General features: G+C 46.7%; 1 protein-coding gene across 11 annotated transcripts in view; it reads left to right on the top strand.

Moving 5' to 3' along the window:
* The window catches only part of BOC (BOC cell adhesion associated, oncogene regulated), an 83137-nt gene that overhangs the window by 26029 nt on the left and 36946 nt on the right, over positions 1 to 20162 (top strand). For 8 of the 11 annotated variants that reach the window (XR_005019624.1, XM_036849478.1, XM_036849473.1 and 5 more), the window contains exons 3-4: positions 12178 to 12342; positions 13042 to 13320. Coding sequence is in view for 10 of the 11 variants with exons in the window: in XM_036849478.1 (XP_036705373.1) it covers positions 12246 to 12342; positions 13042 to 13320 (376 nt within the window). In the remaining variant the exon portion in view is untranslated. The remainder of the gene's footprint in view (positions 1 to 12177; positions 12343 to 13041; positions 13321 to 20162) is intronic. The other 3 variants (XM_036849474.1, XM_036849475.1, XM_036849477.1) reach the window with 1 other exon arrangement.

The raw sequence follows: 20162 nt of genomic DNA, 5'->3' as shown, positions 1-20162 counted from the left end.
TGTTTACATGCTTTTTACGAAATGAGATCTGCTTTTTTCCTTAATGTCCTTTAACCATTTTTCATGTTGCTGTTTGCTCTTTCTAATTATCACTTTTAATGGCTGCATAATAGTCCATTGATTTTTCTGCCATAACTTAAAGCGGTGTGGTAGAGTGAAAAGAGCCAAGGTTTTTAGCGTCAGCCAGACCTCATTCAAATCCTGACTCTGTGGTTTACCATCTGTGTGATGTTGGACAAAATATTTAATCACTCTGAGCTTTTTTTTTTTTTTTTTTTCACTCTGAGCTTTAATTTCCTCATTTATAAAACGGGTTGGTCGTACACCTACCTTACAGGGCCATTGTGAGAATTATATCAAATTAGGCAAATTATGGATTCTGGCCTGTAGGTAAGGCATTGCTCAGTGAATGGTAGCTGCTCATTTGTCATCTTTACTGTCCGGTTGAGCTTGATATTCTAGAAAGAAGGGGAGTGACAACGTGGAGGCTTATTAGGTGGGGAGATGAGAATCAGGGAGCCAGTTTGAAGGCCCTCGACATACACCGTCTGATAACAGTAGCCACTAAAACGTGTGGCTATTGAGCGCCTGAAATGTGGCTAGTCTGCGCCAGGATGTGTAGTAAATAGAAAATACACACTAGATTTAGGCGACGTAGTATAAAACAAAATATAAAACTTTATTACTGATTTTTATATCGAGTATATGTTGAAATGATAGTATTTTGGGATATATTGTGTTAAAAAAGATATTATTAAAATGATTTCCACTTGATTTTTCAGTGTGACTACTAGAAAAATTTAAACACTGTATGTGGCTTGCATTGTGTTTCTCTAGTTGCTCCTGCCAGAGTTAGTCCACGCGACCAGATACCGGGGTGGAGAATCAGAGGGGGCCAGGCGACAAGGATGAGTCCCAGGTTGGGCAGCTGAGTGGGTGGTGAATCTTTACATAGTTTTAGGGAAGACCGGGCAAGAGTAGATGGGTTTGAGTCTGTGTTTGTAGAAGCAGGTCATTAGTGGGTGTCCTCTGAGCTGTGAAATGAAAAGCAGGTATTTGGTCTGGACCAGAGAAGCTGTCCCTGCTTTCCTTCAGAGCTGCCATTCTGGCTGTCACCACATCACACACATCCGTGGTGAGATTACTGACCGAAGTGCTCACTGCCGGGAGGGCTGGGAAGAGCTTGGCTGCTCTGCTGAGCTCCCAGCGTGCTCCAGCACTGGTTTGTCCCGGAGCCCCAGGTGTTCCCACTTGCTCCTTCGTGGTCTCCCCCCAGGTCACCCCGCGCACTTCTCGGTAACACACACAATATGTGGGGTCAGAACGACCGGGACTAGGACGCGATACAAACACAGAAGTTGGAGGGGAAGGCTGCTCTGCAGGGAGCTTAAGTGTCCAGAGTCCTGTCAGGCCCTGGTCGGTTGTGTGTCTTCACCTACCCTGGTTTGGGGTCTTCAGACCTTTGTGGTTCTCTAATAGATGTAAATGGATATGACGCTGAGATAGACTTCTGGGTAGCATTTCAGGTACCCAAATGCTATTTTGGTTTTAGAACTAGGAATTGAAATTGTACCTGGCTCTCGAAATATCCACTGTAGCCTTTCCTGAAGGGTTGCTGGGATATAGGGCCTTAAAATCAGGATAAAAGCAAAGAAAAATTATGAGCACTTTTATATTCTCTCCTACAGTCTTGCCCGCCCCCACCCCTCCCCTCCCGCCTCGGGGGTTGAGCTTAGGAAACCACAGGTTCAAGATGCATTTCAGTCGGGTAAGAGCAAGGAAAGTAGAATAGAGCAAGCTTGGAGGACAAAAAACAAACCACAGCAAGCACCAGAATCTGCCTCAGTTTGAGCAGCTGTATCTGACCTAGCCTGCCTGACTCTGGCACTGGGCGAGGCATGTAACAAAAGGCCCGTGTAATAGGCGCTAGCATCTCTCTGGCAGGGGCATTCCTAGCAAAGGTGCAGCAGCATTTTGCTTCTGTTTAAGCCATTGTCATCCACCAGAACCCTGATTGTAGTTGTCAGTTGGGTAAAGAGTTTCAAGTTCTCGGTCAGCAATAGTACAACTATAGGAGCGTGTACATGGTTCATTCCTTCAGCAACCATTTACTGAGATCTTCCTGTGTACCAGACCATGGGATTAAAGTTTCAACTGTAGGAGAGTATGTGAAAGTTTTTATAGTTTTTCTTCGTTTTTATTTTCTGTCTTGATTTTAAACTTGTGATTTTTTTTTTTTTTTTACAGTCACAGAACAAAAAACTATGTTTCACAACTTACACAACTGATTATTCTTTAGGAATTCTATCATAGCTTGGTTACCAATTTTATTTTTTCTAAGAAGTTGGGAGAAATGTACTCTGTTCCCTCCCCACATCTCTCCCCTCCTTCCCTTTTTGGCCCTGGGGAAAGATCACCTCTGACCTCAGGGAGCCCTAAGTCTCACTTCCATCATATATATTCATGACAAGGCTTCATCTGCTAGACAACCCACTCCATCAACTCAGAGAAACCCCATATGCCCTTAGTTTGGCTGTGGCAGAGCAGCCCGAGGAGAAAGAGGGCCCCAGCTTGGCAGGCTGGTGGGTCCTCTGTCCCTACTGGGATTTGTTTCTAAAGTAGTTTCATCTCATTGCAAAACCTGTGACTTTTTCCATGCAACTGTGGAGAGCTAGGAATTGACCACAGGCCTGACACCTCCGGGAGGTAGGTGTTGCTGGCTTGAATGCCCTTCAATTGACTGGAGTGGGTGTTGGGGGTAGGTAGGTAGGGGTTGGGATATCTAGGCATAGAAGGCTGCATAGCTCTGAAGGCTTGTGTGCGCCAAGGCCCCGATGGGCCTGCCCACCCACCACACCGTCTCTCCACACGTGCACGGACCACGCACACCTGCGGCACCACGTGCCCTGGCCCCTGCGCAGATGCTGTGCTGCTCTCCCCACTCTGCTGCCCAAGAAGCTCCCACTCCTCACCTCTCCCCACCAACCCCAGGCCCCCATCTCAGCATCACCTCACCTTCCTCACTCCTTACCCCACAGTCCTGCCTTTCTGCCAGCCCAGACTTCTCCAGATTAGAGCTCTCTAGGGACCTGGTCCTTTTAAAAAGAAGAAGTAAAGAAAAGAGAGGAAAAACAGAAAGAAAGAAGGAAACAGAAGAATGAAACTGGACCGAAGAGGCAGTGGTGCCTCGAGCTATCTCACTGCATTACAATGAATATGGACTCTATTAAGCTCCGTTCTGCCTGTTAGTGTTTCCCTGGGCAACACAGCCCCCATATGGCAGGCATGCAGCAGATTAGGGGAGGCCCCTGGGCCTCATTGAAGGCGGGGGGCTTGACTGGCAGTTGAACCTCCCCCCCCACCTCCCCCTACTCCTCACACTTGACACTGCCTGTGTTTATCTAAAGCAAGGAGGGGGGGGCCATTTGGAAGGTTTTTGTGCTGCTCTGAGAGAAGGGAGAGGAGAGGGGAGGGAGGTTGCGGAGGAAGGCGGTAGAGGCGGGGTGGGAAGGGGCAGGGAAGGGGGGAAAGCCTCATAAATATGCAAGAGGAGCGGTGAATGGGGAGAGAGAAATAAAGCAGATGGAATTCGTGTTAAAGAACAGCACAATCACCCTGTTTTGAGCCCTCCAAAGACAAAAAAAAAGAAAAGGGAATGGCCTTCTAGGAGTGTAGAAGCTGCGTTTATCCAATTAGCAGGGTTGTCAAGTTGAATTTATATGGAATAGGGGTGGGGGGAATTGAGAAGCGAGTGTAGAAGAAAGGAAGTGGTTTTTCTTTTCTCTCTTTTTGCCAGTTTAGCAACAAGGTTAGTGGGGGGTTTTCTCACCTTTCTCTCTTTAAAGGTAGATTAAAAAAAAAAAAATCTCTTTAAGGAGATGAGGCCATCTTTTTCAGGAAGAGGTATATATGACAAAAAAATAAGACTCCCTAGTAACTTTTTCCTCAAGTGGTGGAGGTGGGAGAGGATTAGATTTGTCTAGTGGGCAAATCAAGAGACCAGACCTTCTCTTTACTCGAAGGCAGAGGGGGCTTCTCTCTGGGGGGATTCCTCCCCAGAGCTAAGATGCTGTGTCCAGACTCTTCCTTTCCCCTTGCCTGGATGGTAAAGGGGTCTACCAACCTGAGAAGAAATAAGCTCTGTCCATGTTGTTAAGCAGCTTGTTATAAATGTGGGGTTCAGTGTGAATTAGCCCAAGTTTAGCTAATCTCCCCAGAATGCCTCTTTGCTTATATATTCCCTTCTCAAACCACCAGTAGTTCCCCTCTGTCTATGGTGTTAATTTCAGACTCTTTTTCCTAGTCTTCCACGGCATGACCCAGTCTCAATTTCCTCCCTTGTCTCTTTTCATTCCTCTAGAATGGTCTCCGAACTGGGGGCTCCAAAGGGGAAATATAAGATATTCCATTGGGGCACTGGAAGAAAATATTAGAGATTCTCTTATGGTTTATTTCTATCTACAAAAGGAATAGGAAAGAAATTCAGCTTTTCTAATATTTAATACTGGGATTGACAGTCTTTAGTGTGTATGTCGGGCAATGACGTGTTGCAACAGAGAGATCTGTATTTCTCGGAGGGCTTGACAGTGGGGACCTCACTCGCTTGATCATTCATTCCCCAGTTTTCTTGTTCTCTGTTAAGTGGATTTGTAGATTATATTATTTAGTTTTAACTAAATTAACTCTCACAAAAGGACAAGTAGCTTAAAAAGATTGCTGCGAAGAAATTGGGTTGAAGAGTGTGCTGATAATCTGGCACATGCAAACAGGATGAAAACAGCAGAGCTGACCCTTTTCAAGTCACATTAGGAGGTAGAAACAATAATAATGGAATCACATCTGATGAGAAGTGAACAAATTAATTAACATTCAAGCAGGCCATTTGAAAGAGATTACATCCATGTCATTAGTGATGAATCTAATCCTGAATAGGCTTTCCGCCTTAAGGTATTAGCTTCATGATATTATAAAACAATCGTGATTAACAAGTCATTAAAATGTGATTACACTTCTACCTACTCTTAAATTTTAGTTTGGTAGTATGTGCATTTAATTTATAAATAAATATGCATGTATTAGGATATTCTGGGAGATTTGCCCAGAATATTTTTCTCATGAGAGAGCAAAATCAGAAAGGTTAGGTAGGAGACCACTTTCAAGATAAGCATCTGCTTGAGGTAGCACCCTCCGAACAGAACTTTCCCACCAGGTCAGCATCACGCTCTGTAGTGCCCTCCGGCTCTTACACGTGCACGTATTCCAGAAGGCCCAGTTTCAAAACCACTTACCCAGAAAAACCTTTCCTGAAGGCCTGAAATTGAAAATGCTCTCCTCCCTCTGCTCTCATTTTCCACTTCCCATTTGTGACTAAATTGATATCCATTAAGATTCTAGAGTAAAGAATGCTGAAGTTGTTAGATGAGAGTAATTTCAAAACCTCAGTGGTCTTATGCAACAAAGATTTATTTCTTCTCCTGTCATAGATTGTGCTGTCTTCTTCCATCTCGTAACTATGCCTTGTGAAACATGGGATGTGGCCCACTGGCAATGGGAGGAGGGAGAAGCAGCCCCCCAATTCTCTTAACTGTCTTGGTCTGGAAGTGACCCAGAACATGTTCACTTACATGTCATTGGCCAGCACTTGTCACCTGGACGTAAGCCAACTGCAGAGCAGGCTGGGAAGTGGGAAGCTTGTGGATATTTGCCGAGCACTGGCTGACTTACGTTCCAAGCTTTGTTTTAAGCTTCTCAGGACAGAATCCATCTTCTAGTACAGTGCCTTGAGTACTGTCTTCTGTATGGTAGATCACAGTGGTATTTTTTCTTCCCAATAATAATAATGATAATAAAATCACAATACACATAGTCTTTTGTTTTTTGGGGTTTTTTTTTCATTTTATTTATTTTTGGCTGCGTTGGGTCTTCACTGCTGCGTGTGGGCTTTCTCTAGTTGCTGCAAGCGGGGGCTACTCTTTGTTGCGGTGCGCGTGCTTCTCATTGCGATGGCTTCTCTTGTTGCGGAGCACGGGCTCTAGGCACGCGGGCTTCAGTAGTTGTGGCACGTGGGTTCAGTAGTTGTGGCTCATGGGCTCTAGAACACAGGCTCAGTAGTTGTGGCGCACAGGCTTAGTTGCTCCGTGGCATATGGGATCTTCCTGGACCAGGAATCGAACCCTTGTCCCCTGCATTGGCAAGCGGATTCTTAACCACTGAGCCACCAGGGAGGTCCCCTACACATAGTTTTTTAATAGAAAACATACACAAACTTTGGATAAGGAATAAGCTAGAAATATATTTAGAGGCTGGCTAGAGCATGGCTCATACTTAAGACCATCAAACCATTGTTATTCTCCCCTGTGTGATGTCAGAGTGGTCTGGGTAGATGTTCCAGATATTAGTCTTGAACTGTATTGCCTAATGTGGTAACCACTAGCCCTATCGGCTAACTTAAAATTAAAAATTCAACTCCTTAGTTATATTAGCCACACTTTAAGTATTTAATTGCCACAAGTGCTAGTGGCTACCTAGCATGTTGGACAATGCAAATATAGAACATTTTCATCATTGCAGAAAATTCTATCGAAGACATTCATGTAAAGAACAGTAAGAGATTCTTCTAGATTAGGATCTAAATGGTAAAAGAATGAAAGTGACCACACAGAAAGTTACTGTTATAGATAATGATCCAGTTGACATTTTTATGCCTAAGGAAGTAAATTCAAGAACATTCTAAATTTAGTTCTAAAAGCAGTTTTAAGCAGTTGGTTAATACGACCCAGAAACAATCTTCTGGGAGACAGTGTCAGGGTAGTGGAAAGAGCACCAGACTAAGAGTCAGGAGACCTGACTTGTAGCCCTGGATCCCTCTTAACTGGGAGACCTTCTGCAAATCACTCAGCCTCTCTGCACCTTGCTTTCCTCATTTATAATACTAGGTACCTGTTAGGTGTCATCCAAAGCTATTAATTTTTCTGAGGTCCCTCCTGATTTAAAATGTTTCCCTTTAAGTCTGGGAGTAAAAACTTTTTACATTAAAAAAAAAAACAATGCCCTTTCTTAAATCCTTCTCCTAGATCTGTCTGAACTCACATATTCAGCTGAGAATTAAATTCACTTGTTTGCCCAAGATTTCCCCCAATGTCAGTCCTCTGTGCAGGAGTACCACCCTCTTTCTTGAGGCCAGAGGGCTGCCAGCCCTCACCCTCCAGTCACTTGGCATCACCTTCTCGGGGCAAAACTTCTCTCTGCCTTGGAAAAGGCCAGTCTTACTCCACAGAATTGGGAACATGTGAAAAACATGTAACTGGGGGTCAGAAACATTCCTTTTTTCATCTAGCCAGCCCCTCTCAACCAATGGAACAAGAATTTTGTCAGATCTCATTCTTGCCACTGGAAGAATGTTTTTAAGAAAGACTCTCTGTGCCACCTGCTAGATCACGTGCTCTTCTGTGTAGCTCATCTTGTTAGTGGTCATAGGACATCCACAGGGTGTGTTGGGCATTTTAGACCATGGCGGCTTCTGTCTCAGAGAGCTGTAGTGGCCTGGGTGATCAGGGGATGAGATGTGGCCTCGGGTGCCCTTGCCTCCCTCGCGCTCCTGCCAGCCCGCCAGCCCTCTCGGGAGAAGGTGGAACTGGCCTCCTCCTGCTGATGATCGACTCTCAGTTGTTTGTAATTTTCTCTCGCAAAACAAATACTCTAAGGCTGTAACTTCTAGTGCTTGGTCTCAACCTTAGACGTGTATTCTGCTGCTGTTGTTTTTGGAAAGTTTTAAAAATGTCTGCTTGGAGATTGTTTCAGTGGGAACATGTATGTCAGCAGTTCAACTTCTCAGATGCGTTTTCTTTTATTTTTTTGTGTCCAAGTAACCCTTAAAAATAGAAAGTACCTAGGCCTCAATGAGGAATTCATGTCAAGAATTCGTTTCCCCTTCTCTCTGCTTTTGATTTTATTTTTCTTGATCTCTTTTTCTGAGAATATGCAGAAAAAAATAAGAAGGATCTAGACATACCTTGCATTGCCAAGAAAAATAACAGGCCTTACTGTTGCCTTCACCCAATTTTGAAACTGTACCTTGTTCATTTCACAGTGGGAGGTACTCCAATTAAGCCCTACTTGCCTTTTTTTTTATTATTAAAAAACTGTTCTCAGAAACCTGCATTTTGGAACTATTTTTCTAGACCAAGCTCACTAGGTAACTTGCTCCAGGAAGCAGCTCAGTTTCCCCAGCTGCTAAAGAAGATGCATCATAGCTACGGTGATCCCCCCACCTCTGTATTTTTGTCACGGTTCTGCTTTGCCGTGACGGAGACCCCATGTGTCCTGCTTTGGGCTCACTGAGTGGTACCTGCTTACAACTCTGTTGTGGGAGTTCGTGAGTTAACTCCTTTCTCCCCCTTTGGACACCTGCTTCCTCACTCCCTCTCCCTCCTCAGCTACATTTTTTTCTCCTTTAAAAGCGGGATGGTGGCTGGCAGCAGTAGTGGGGTCTGTTTCCATTTTGAACCTTATAAATTACCCAGGGTGCAGAAGTAACGGGAACTGTTTGGCTGGTCCTCGTTAAGCAGGGGGGGGTCTGGGCTGAGTTTCCTCAGTAAAACCTTTGTCGACTTTACAAGCCAAACACCTCGGTAGCCACCCTGTGCTGGGATAAGAAACAGCCCTTCTGTCCCTCTTTGTCTGCTTGTCTTCTTTCTGCCCTTTATTACTTTGTATTCATTCTGTCTCCCTGCTGCCTCCTCCCTTTCCTTCCTTCTTCCTTTCTTGGGGCAGGTGAAGAGCAGGTGTGGGCAATCTCCTCGAGGAGTTGGGGAAAGAGGAACACATCATGAGCAAGCAAGTTCCCTAAAATCCTATAACTGGTCATTCATGCAGTGTTCTAGATAAATACGTTATTTCATTGGGGGAAAGTAGAGAACTGAAGCTAGTATCTGGATGATCGAGGGGACGCCAAAGGCTTGCTTTTTGGTGTTTGTCTCTAACTATATTAATGAACTTTTCCTTAATGAACAGTGATTAAGAAACCACTGTTAAAATTCCTCATTGTTCTACCTCACCCTATTCCAACTCTGTTCGTCAAGCACCCACTTGGTGCAGAGGGCTGGTAGAAAAAAAAACATGAAAAGGCTACTATTGTGGTTAAAAGCACAGAATTTTGGAATGAGCCCAACCTGGGTTTCATTCCAGGCCTACAGTTATATGACCTCGGGCTTGTTACTTACCCTCTGGAACTCAGTTTCCTCACCTGTAAAATGGGGATAATAGTCCCCACCATGTAGAGTTGTTCTGAAGATTAAAAGAATACCTTGTGCAAAGAGCTTAGCAAGATACCTATTGTGGTAACAGGCATGCCCTCCCTCCCACCACGGCTGCCCTCCCCCGCCATACTCACATCCTTTGCAGCTTCCCTTAATTTCACTTTGTTAATAACACGACCCTTTGATTTCCTGGATTGTCTGGAAAAGAGCAAAAGCTCTGTCTACCCCAAGAGGGAAAAACTTGTCAGGAAGAGCTTAAAATTTTTCTTTCAAACGTCTTTTAGAAAATGTCCCCTTGTTCTTCCCCAGAAGAGTGGAGGTCCTCTGATGTCGAAGACACGCGGCAAAGGGAAGGATTAAAAATCAAGGGGAAAGGACTCTGCCCTAGAAACCGTTCCGAACATCAGTGTGGGGCTGGGCCCTAGATCTGGTTTGGAGGGGTGCTTGTTTGGCAAAGCAGTGTAGCCCTCTTAACTCTCTAAGTAGCTAGGTGAAAAGCCGGAGGAGCTTGGAGAAGGGAGAGGTTGAGGCAAATCTCAAGCACCCCCTAGCACAGAGCAAGAGCCTCGAAGCCCAACCTTCAGTCCTCTATGAAAGGAGCCATGGGTGTTGAGAGGCCCAAGACCGGCTCTTACAACAGACTGTACAAGTAGCCAGAACTCCAGAGACTGGAGGGCGTAACGCAGCTGTCAGCTGGGCAGCTTAACTACCTCCTATGATTTTTCAGTGATGACTGTAAGTTTTTGAAAGAGTTGCTGGTTTAGATAAACTGGTCCAAAAGTGTTAGCATTTTGAGTATATGTCACCCTCCTGGAAATATACTATTAATATTGCCGCATGTGCACGATTCAGGAATATGCATCCACTGTCTAGATCATTGTGACGCTGCCTTCAGTCACCTGACTCTCACTCTACTGTCTCCCTGCCTAGCAGGATGTTGGCACACCTTCCTCATTGGTCTCATGTTCTATAGGTACAGCAGTGAAAACACAGAGGCAAGATCCTGGTTTCGGCTGTGACAGAAGCGTGTGTACATTTGCCTCTTTGTGATTTTGATGAATCTTTTTTTTTTAATTTATTTATTTTTATTTATTTATGGCTGTGTTGGGTCTTCGTTGCTGTGCGAGGGCTTTCTCTAGCTGTGGCAAGCGGGGGCCACTCTTCATCGCGGTGTGCGGGCCTCTCACTATCGCAGCCTCTCTCGTTGCGGAGCACAGGCTGTAGAGCGCAGGCTCAGTAGTTGTGGCTCACGGGCCCAGTTGCTCCGCGGCATGTGGGATCTTCCCAGACCAGGGCTCGAACCCGTGTCCCCTGCATTGGCAGGCAGATTCTCAACCACTGCGCCACCAGGGAAGCCCCTTGATGAATCTTTTAAACACCGTAGCTTAAAAGAGGCATAAAGAAATGATACTGTGGAAGGGCGGAATTAAAGTTCTAGGCAGGCAATAAGAGGGTGGCTGATAGCCGAGATATGTCATCAAGCAGCTGGAGGAGCAGTACAGTCTAGACCCCCAAGGAAATGTTCTGGGTGGAGATGCAGCACAGCAAGCCGTCAAGAGTACAGATTTTGTATTTTCTAATTTCCTTTGTGATTTCTCCTTTGATACATAAGTTATTTAGAAATGTGTTAACTCCCAGTATTTGGGGCTTTCCTAGATATCTTGTTTTGTTGGTTTCTAATTTAATTCCATTGTGTTCAAGTAACATACTCTGTAAAATTTCAGTCTTTTGAAATTTTATGGCCCAATATTTGGTCTGCATTTGTGAACATCCCATATGCACTTGAAAAGAATACTGTTGTTGGCTCTAATGATTAATGAATGTCAATTAGATCAGGAAGGTAGACATTGTTATTCAGATCTTCTATATCCCTACAGTTTTTCGTCTAACTGTTCTATCAGTTATTACGTGGGGAGTGTAACAATTGCCACTATGATTATAAAACTGCCTAATTTCCACTTTAATTCTGTCACTTTTTAAAAATGTATTAGGCACATGCACATTTATGATTATACATTTAAGATCTGTGTGTTTCACTATGTGAAAATTTTATGTCACTAAAACTTAAAATAATCTGATTAGTACTCAGGGCCAAAAAGAATGCATATAAAGGAGAGCCTCTGGAAAAAAAAATGATTTGGCAATGATTTAAAAAAAAAAAAAAAAAGTACAGATTTTGTAGAGATGGAAAATACCGGAATTTCAGCACCAGGGGGTGGAGAGAAGAAGAGGGGCCTTGGCTGAGTGTGACTTTTGTCTGTGTTTGTGTCTGGAGTTGCAGAGGTTAGACAAGCTGAGGAGGGTTGGTAGGTTCCAGGAAATCAAAGAATGTTGACAAGGATGTAGGTGAAGGGCTGGGGTGAGTCAAAACAGGAGATCTTTCATGAGCCCCTGAGACTTTAGGATTCATTAATTAGTAACATCCCCTAAACGAGGGATGCAGCACGCATTCAGTATACTGTGACAGCACTGTGCACAGTAGTCTAAACTAGCAGCGTGGTGCGCCACGTAGCCCTGGGCACCTAGCCTCCTGCAAGCAAATGGTAAAGATAACTGCATCCTTTCCAGCATCTGTGCTGGCTACTCACTGCCCTGAGCCTGGGACATGGCTGCCAGTCTCCGCCTCTCCATGTCCTGGGCTCTCCTGTCCTTGTTGCTGTGGGTGCACTGGGCAAGGCTCTGGCCTTCTTACCATGACATCACCTTCTAGCTCAAAGGGGCAACTTAGAAGCAGCTTATGTTAGATGAGAAATGGCATGAGAGTGTTCTTTAGTCTTCCAACAGCCGGTCAGGTCAAGACTTTGAATGTTACCACCTGTGTGATGGAAGCAGGGGGCATGGGGACAAAGCCAGGCCCCATGGCTACCACAGGGGTGCCCCAGGCATTCTTACCATGGCTGTTTCTCTCTCTTTTTCACAACAGAGTGTAGCAGGGGATTGCGGTGCCTCTTTGAGTGACTCCTTTGGCTTATGGGACGTTGACACACCATGCCGCGTGGGATGATGAAAACGCAGAGAGGAAAGAGGCCCGAGGTCACACTTGCTTGCCTCCTCTTGGCCATGGCGGGCTGCTTCGCGAACCTGAGTGAGTGTTTTCCTTGCCTTCTCAGTGGCCCTTCTGGGAAGAACACTTTGCCCCTAGTGTCAGAGGGAAGCATCAAGCATTCTACGAGGACCCTCTATAAAAGGCCTCCTTCCTCCTGGAATTCAAAGAGCATTTCCTTCCCACTGACCTTCAGGGACACGCTCAATAATACAAGATGAGAAATGATCTCAATAACCTCATATTGGTTGTATTTTGGTATTTTAATCATTTGAAACTTATACTAGAGGAGGAGTAACGATAATGGCTGAACTGCCTTTTATTGAGCACTTACTATATGGCATTACAGCAGGCAGTTTACCAGCGTTGTTTGTCAGCTTCCCAGCGACGCTGCAAGACAAATATTATTAGTCCCATTTTACAGATAAGAAACTGAGACCCCAAAAGGCTAAAGTTCCCTGGCTCAGAAGCAGTGCCACTGGGATTCAGACGCAGCTCCTGTTCAGATCCAAAGCCTGAGCTCTTGCCTTCACACCACACTGCCACTCCAGTCTACTTTCTGGGGAAAAGGCCAGGTTGGGGAAATGGACCCAAGGTCAGCAGAGTTCTTCAGAGAAAGGTCAACTCCTCTCTGGGTTGCTCAACTCTGAAAGGCTACCTGGGTGCTGTGCTTCTTAGCAGGTCACGCCGTTGGTTTCTTGGGGGTGTCAGTTCATCGCTGCCTCCCTGTTCTTCCTCCAGACGAGGTCCCTCAGGTCACTGTCCAGCCTTCTTCCACCGTCCAGAAGCTCGGAGGAACCGTGATCCTGGGCTGCGTGGTGGAGCCCCCCTGGATGAACACCACCTGGCGCCTGAACGGGAAGGAGCTGAATGGCTCGGATGATGCCCGGGGCGTCCTCATCACCCGCGGGACCCTCGTCATCACTGCCCTCAGCAACCACACTGTGGGACGGTACCAGTGTGTGGCCCGGATGCCTGCAGGGGCTGTGGCCAGCGTGCCAGCCACCGTGACACTAGCTAGTGAGTACTGCTCCTCTGCCCTCTCCCATTCTCTCTCTGTGCCCCACCCCAATCAAACCCCCTGTCATCAGTCCCACCATAAAAGGGGCCTTGCCAGCTGACGTTTCCAATCAGAGAGTGGCGGCTGCCCAGTCATCTCCAGTGGCTGGGGACCTTTGTGCTCTGAGCAGAGGCGATGTCTGGAGTGAGCGTGTAGAAAGAAGGGAACTTGACATGGTTGAACTGTTTCTGTGGGCCCCGGAGCTGGGCTGCGCCGGGCCTTTCTACTTGGTCGCCCTGTGGTCTTCAATGTCGTTGTGCCCCCGCCCCCCATCCTCGCAGCAGTTGCAGTCGGAGCGTGTACAGGGCCACGTGTGGTCCGAACAGAGCCTGCCCATTCCCCCTTGGCCTCCTGCCTCTGTGCGGGGCAGGCATAGTCTAAATTCCTGAAACAGAGATAGTGGAACACAATGAAAAGGAAACTGTGGGACAGAGGGTAGAGAGGAAGAAATGAGGCGACAGTTTGGTCCAAGGAGGATGCCGGGAGAAGACTTCATGCTGCTCTTATAGATAATTACCACTTGGATACACTGTTGTGCCCAAGCTCAATACACACATTACCTGATTTTCTACCCTTGGTACATATGGGAAATGAGACTTGACTGGTTAAATAAACTTCCAAAGGCTTATTTTGGAAGCACAGCCGCAACACCTGCTCTTATATGCGGAGTCTAGAGCCAGGACATTCACTTGGCCCTTGAACAATGCAGGGTGAGGGTCGCCGACCCTCTGGGCACTCGAGAATTGGCATATAACTCATAAGGGGTCCTCTGCATCCGCAGGTCCAACCAACCTCGGGTCATGCAGTGCCATAGTATTTACTGTGGGGGAAAAGATCCCCAGCCACGTGGACCCACGCAGTTCAAACCTATGTTGTTCAAGGTCAACAGTATTAAGAATTACCTCCCCTTCCTGGTGGCTGAAGCCTAGGAAACAGGGAATCTTGTTCCATGGTGTTTGGGCTTAACCTTTGAGAAGGTCTCCTGAGCTTGTCCCCTCACGACTTAGCTGAGCCTCCTTATCCCGGACAGCCCTGCTTCCACGTCACCATCGTTATCACCTCCTGGACCATGTGGTTCCAGGAGGTTGGTGGTCCTTATGTTACGGGTCACACCTAAGGCAGCCAGCTTCTAAGATGCTCCTTAAGCGTCGGCTGGGGTCCCTGAGGTGTGAGGTGTGAGTCCTGGGGAGAAAGTGGTGAGAGATGGGGGAGTAGGAAAGCAGGGGAGAAAGGACCCCGCCCTGCCCTCTGGTTTCCAGATCCCTAGAGGGACTTCACTCCCGTGGGAGAATAGAGAATAGAACGAGGCTGGCAACGGTATTCCTGTTTCCTGGGGAACCAGTCTAGCAGCCCTGCCCTCTTCTCAGAGGAGGCCGGAAGACAGGGTGGGTCCCTAGCTACCTCCCTAGGGGAGGAGGCCAAGCCTGGGCTGCATCTTGGAGCCACTTTGCCTTTGTGGCCGCAGCAGCACTCACTGAATCTGAGTGCCAGGCCTCTGGGTTAGGGTTAGGGTTCGGGTTCAATGAGGCAGGCAGGCCCTGGGCCACCTGCTGGGCCCTCCCCCCAGGTGTGCTGGTGGGCTGGGGGAGGGTGCTGGGAGAGCTGGGGGAGGAGGGTGACAGGGGTCATCTCATCATAACAAGAAGGGCTGAGGCCAGAGCTACACTTCTTACCATCACAATTCTCTCGTATATTTTTAAATTATAATTAAATTGACACTCTAGAAAGTTTAAAATATATGGAACATAATGTCTCCCCACCATCCTCGTACAACCACCATCATCATTTTGGAGTATACCCTTCTGGTCTTCATCCCTACCTATATTTTTACACTACTGAATATACAGTTTCTGTCCTTATTCTCTCCCCTTTGGCATCGTATGGCAAGCATTTTCCATTGGCCATATGACCGTATTTACGTTTTCTTTTTTATTGAGTATAAAATGCATCCAGTAAAGTACACAAAATGCTCGAATGTTAAGTGAACAGCCCAACGTGTTTTTCGCGTGTACATACCGTGTAAGCACCGCTCCGGCACGCTCCTGGTTAATCTGTCCCCCATCCCCACCAGAGCAGGAGCACCGTTGCTCACGGCCCTAGAACATCCCAGAGTGGCTCTATCACAGTGTCCTGAACGCTCTTCCTAGTGCTGGGCAGTCAGGTCCTTGCCAGTTGTTCATTATTACAAATAAGAGGTGCCTTTTAGCCACCTCTGTGCCTTCAGCAGCGCCGCTCCGCCAGGAGGTCTGCTCACCTGCAAATGGTCAGCCCTCGTCTGTGAAGACTTGGGAGACTCCCTAACTTGGCCTAATCATGAGCCAGGCTGAACCTCTCGTTGTTTGGTGAACGGGAGAGCTGGAGAGTAGAAGATTTATTTTGGAGCCCTCCTTCTACTTCAAGGTGAATCTGTGTGAGGAGAGACAATTTATAGCCTTTATTTTTAAAAAATTCCTGGCCCCTTCTTTCTCTGGTGCTCAAAGGGATCTGCAGTTGGCAGTGAGGACAAAGGGAATGTTTGGTTGCAACCCAAGAAGGCACAGTGAGAGAAGAGGGGGCTTGTGCAGAAGCTGAGGCGAGTCTTGTTTGAAAACCAAGAGCTATTGGCGTGTCATTTAGGCATGAATCAGAAGAGAAATGTTTGGCCCTGACCAGAAGATGGATGGAGAAGTGCTGGAAATGGGGAGAGCGCGCTTGGAGGGTCTGCGTCCTGGGGAGAGGGAGTTGGTGGGCTGGAACTACAGCCTCCCGAACTTGGAGGAGGCAGTGACGGGGTGGCGGGAAGGCGGGAGCGAGGGCTGCTGTCCTTGGGTTAATGCCATGGGGGATTTGGCCCAGACTCAGCAGCTAGATTAAGTTTCCCAAAGCACATTCCTGAGCAGAATGGGGGCTGTGTTTTGCTGGGTGGCTTATGTGCGAGGGAGGCCGAGCGGTAGAAGGGATTATGGAAGGCACGGTCTGCATTCGGAGGCGAGGCCGGCAGCGGTGTGCCGGCGCTCACACGCACGCACGCACACACACCCACACTTGGTGTTTCAGGCTTTCTTCTCCTCCGGCCTCTCCCCAGTGTATTCAGATGTTCATCCTCAGGCAGAGCACTTGCTGTTTGGCCTCCCTGGCAGGATGCTGCCTCTTGCATCTCGGTGAACCCCTAGAGATCACTGGGGGCTTTCAGTGATGGGGCTTTCAGTGATGGGGCTTTCAGTGATGGGGGCTTTCAGTGATGGGGGCTTTCAGTGATGGGGGCTTTCAGTGATGGGGCTTTCAGTGATGGGGCTTTCAGTGATGGGGGCTTTCAGTGATGGGGGCTAAGACCTGGCTTGAGGATTCAGGGATGCGGAGGAGGCTGCTAGCAGAACTTCCCTGGTCCAGACCACTTCTACTCTGATGCCAGGGGGGTGCACTTGAACTTTACCCCTGCCTGGTGACATCAGCCTGTGTTCTTCAGGTAAAATGGGACCACCTGAAGTCTCACCTGTGCACTCCCACCCTCTCCTCCAGGTGGTCCTGGCTGTGTGGAGAACTGCTTTTCTTACTCTCTGTGGAGGTGCCCTTCCCACTCTCTTCTGTGGAGATATTTTTTCCCTTTTCACTTAAGCTTTCTTTGTGGTGAATCTCTCTTGCTGCTAATGCCTCTCTTCAGACCATCTTGTCTAATTCTTCTTGAAATGCTTTGACTTTGCTCTCCTTCCTTACCTCTCTTCCTCTTACCTCCCTTTTCACAAGCTTTACACCCGGGTGCCAACCACTCTGCGCCTGAACCAACGGCAGGTGTTGCCCGTGGACACCGCATTCCTTGTTCCTGGACCCCGAGGCGTCCTTAGCATTGTTCTCCACACAGCACAGCACGTAACCACAACCAGTTCAGAGCTGGCATGCAGCGTGAAAGCTCTTTCCTGCCCCTTACCACTAGTCGTCTACCATTCAGATAAACTCCTAATAATTCTTCATTTTTACCTTCTTTCTATCTTTTTAGTTAATTCTCCCAGTTATCCTATAATCCCTAGGTCCTCGTCATAGTTGGAAATAAAATAGGCAGTAACTGGGTAGTAATTCTATATCTGGGGATTTTAGTCCTCAGGCTAATGTGAAGTCTTATGCTGGTGCTGGTTTAATTAAGAGCCGATCTGTAACCCCTCCGTAAGGTCTTTAAGCCCTAGGACCAGTCACGTACTCCTGAATTATCCTTCTCTGGCAACAGAGATCAGAGGCAAGACAGCTGACAGGAAAGGAAGGAGTTCCCCTTAGGCAGCTGTGTCCATGACTCTGTGCCTTTGAGGAAAGGTCAGAAGGGGACAGGGGCCCTTTGTTACCATAATTTAACCCATGAGTGAAATGAAGAGCCAAACTGGTATAATGGAAGAAACAAGAAACTTAAACCGAGGATTTTTTTTTTTTTTTTTTTTAAGTTTTAACTCTGCCACTTGAGAGTTAATGTGGCTTTGGGCAAGTCACTTAATTTCTCAGATTGCCACAACTGTGAAATGAGTACAGTAATGATTACCTCATCCATCTTACGGTTTTGTTTTGTTTTGTTTTTTAGAGAATCAAATGAGAGAGTATATGATAGTAATATTTTCTGGCATTTTATGAAGTCCAGACTTTATTCACTCACCCATTTGGTCAGCCCCTATCTGTGGAGTGTCCTCTTGCAGAAGGCTCTGAGGCCTGTGCCCAACCCTGTGCTGCCCAACTCCATTCTGGGAGCAGCCCTAGGACGACAGAGCCCAGGGGTGGCGAAGCTTCCGTCACAGCCAGAGCCGAGAGAGAGGACTGGCTTATCAGGAAGAGAGAACAAACCCATTTCCTGTGAATTTCTTAGCTTCCCCTGCACACATGTTCTCCAACCTGGGTTCCCACCTCCCCGCCACCTTTGAGAGCAGCCGTAGTGTCACTGCATGTATGTTGTCAGTGCAGCCCGCAGAGCTGCCCATTTATGCTTGTGTGGTTCACTGCTGCTTATTGTTCCAAGGAGACAGTGCTGATTTGCGCTGGCAGGATGGGCCGACCCTGGCCCTTGGCCTTGTGAGTTCCACAAACAGAAGCCGTGACTCTTCTTACTCAGCTCCCCAGCTCTGATTCCCATCAGACACTTCCTTAAGGTCTTCTGTGCTGTGACCCTGAATTAGAACAGGCCATTAAGGATCACTGTCGACATTTTTAAAAAATATTTCTAGCTTCCTTTATCCTTGTTTTTAGTCAGGGTTCTCCAGAGAAGAGGAACCAATCTCTCTCCCCCACTCTCTCTCTCTCTACATATATATATAAAATGCATGTATGTATATATACACACACACATAATTATGTAAACACACATATAATTCTATGGAGAACATACATATGATTATATATACACACATATATATACATATGTATATATACACTTATATAATTATACACATGTAACTTTATGGCGAACATATATATAATTATACACACACATACACACATATGGGGAGAGAGAGAGAGAAAAAGGAGTAGAGAAAGGAAAAACGAAAGGGAGAGAAAGATTTATTTTAAAGAATCGGCTCACACGATTGTGGAGGTTGGTAAGTCCAAAATCCATAGGGCTAGACAGCAGGCTGGCGATTCATGAGTCCCACTAGGGAACCAGCAAACCAACCATTCTCCTGAGTTCAGTATCTGGGTGTTTTGGAGGTTGGTGTCCTGCGAATTGGGGAGTGTTTAGAATTTCCAACAGCACAGTAAGACCGAGTCCCTCCGGTTGAGGAGCTCTTAGTCTGATGGAGAAGGTGGACTGCATTTACATGTTAGCCATAAAGCAAGTCAGTCAGACCCACGAGTTGCCTAATAGAGATATGAACAGATTTTAATGGGAGCTCAGGTGAACAGTGATTCATTTCAGTTTCAGGGGATCGAGGAAGACTCAGGGTTGAGCCTTGAAGAATGTGTGCGGGACAACCTTTATCTCTAATTGTTTGAGTCCTCACATCCCTTTCTCAGACCTTCAACAGGGAAGTTCAGCTCTCTACATCGTGTACTTAGACCTAAGCCCAGTGCAGTTTCTTGGACGGTGCAGATACTTCCATAGTGAGTTCAGTCAGGTCCTGAAATTAGGATGAGGTAGCAAGAGAGAGACAATCACCCAGTGGCTGTATTTCCCTGGGAGGGGAAAGGAGTCTGCAGCTGAAAGCTGGGTCTGAAGATACCCGCCAGGCAGAGTGTGAATCTGCCTTTGCTGGGAGAGGCAGAGAGACAGCTCCACATGGTGGTATAGTTGGAAAAGGAGAACTAACTTGAGCTTGAAATCCAACTGCTTTATGCCGTTAAGTGTTGTGTATTTTACTTTGCCAGTTGGACGAGAAAATTATTGAAAGACAGCTTAAACCTAAAAGGTACTAAGCAACTTGAGTACCTAAATAGGAGATGACTAAGGAATACCTTACAGCTTTAGGCCAAAGTCATATTAACCCTGTCTGTTTTCTACTGGATACAGGCAGAAATTCACACCTCACAAGAATTTCCCCTGGTATTCTGGTGAAATCTTCAAGTGGCTTTGGCAATGCTAATCCCAGTAGGCCTGGCACAGGTGCCCAGACAAATGTGTGGAGTTAGCTCAGGGCATCATGGCAGCAACTGCCCCAACCAGCCAGGGTTCCAATTCTCTATTTAGCAACGGTCAATATTTACCAAAAGAGGACTCAATTCCATGGTTCATCTTCTCCCAAGGACATGCTGAGAACTCTTAACCTACCCCACTCCTCTCCTCAGTCTGTTCTTTGCACACACAGCCATATGCTTAAATAAAATCCTAGGTTCATTTTCTAAGCTAAGAGAAAAGGGA

This window comes from Balaenoptera musculus, chromosome 4 (assembly GCF_009873245.2).
Source record: "Balaenoptera musculus isolate JJ_BM4_2016_0621 chromosome 4, mBalMus1.pri.v3, whole genome shotgun sequence".
NCBI classification, from domain to species: domain Eukaryota; kingdom Metazoa; phylum Chordata; class Mammalia; order Artiodactyla; family Balaenopteridae; genus Balaenoptera; species Balaenoptera musculus.
This window is presented reverse-complemented; position numbering and strand designations above follow the sequence as displayed.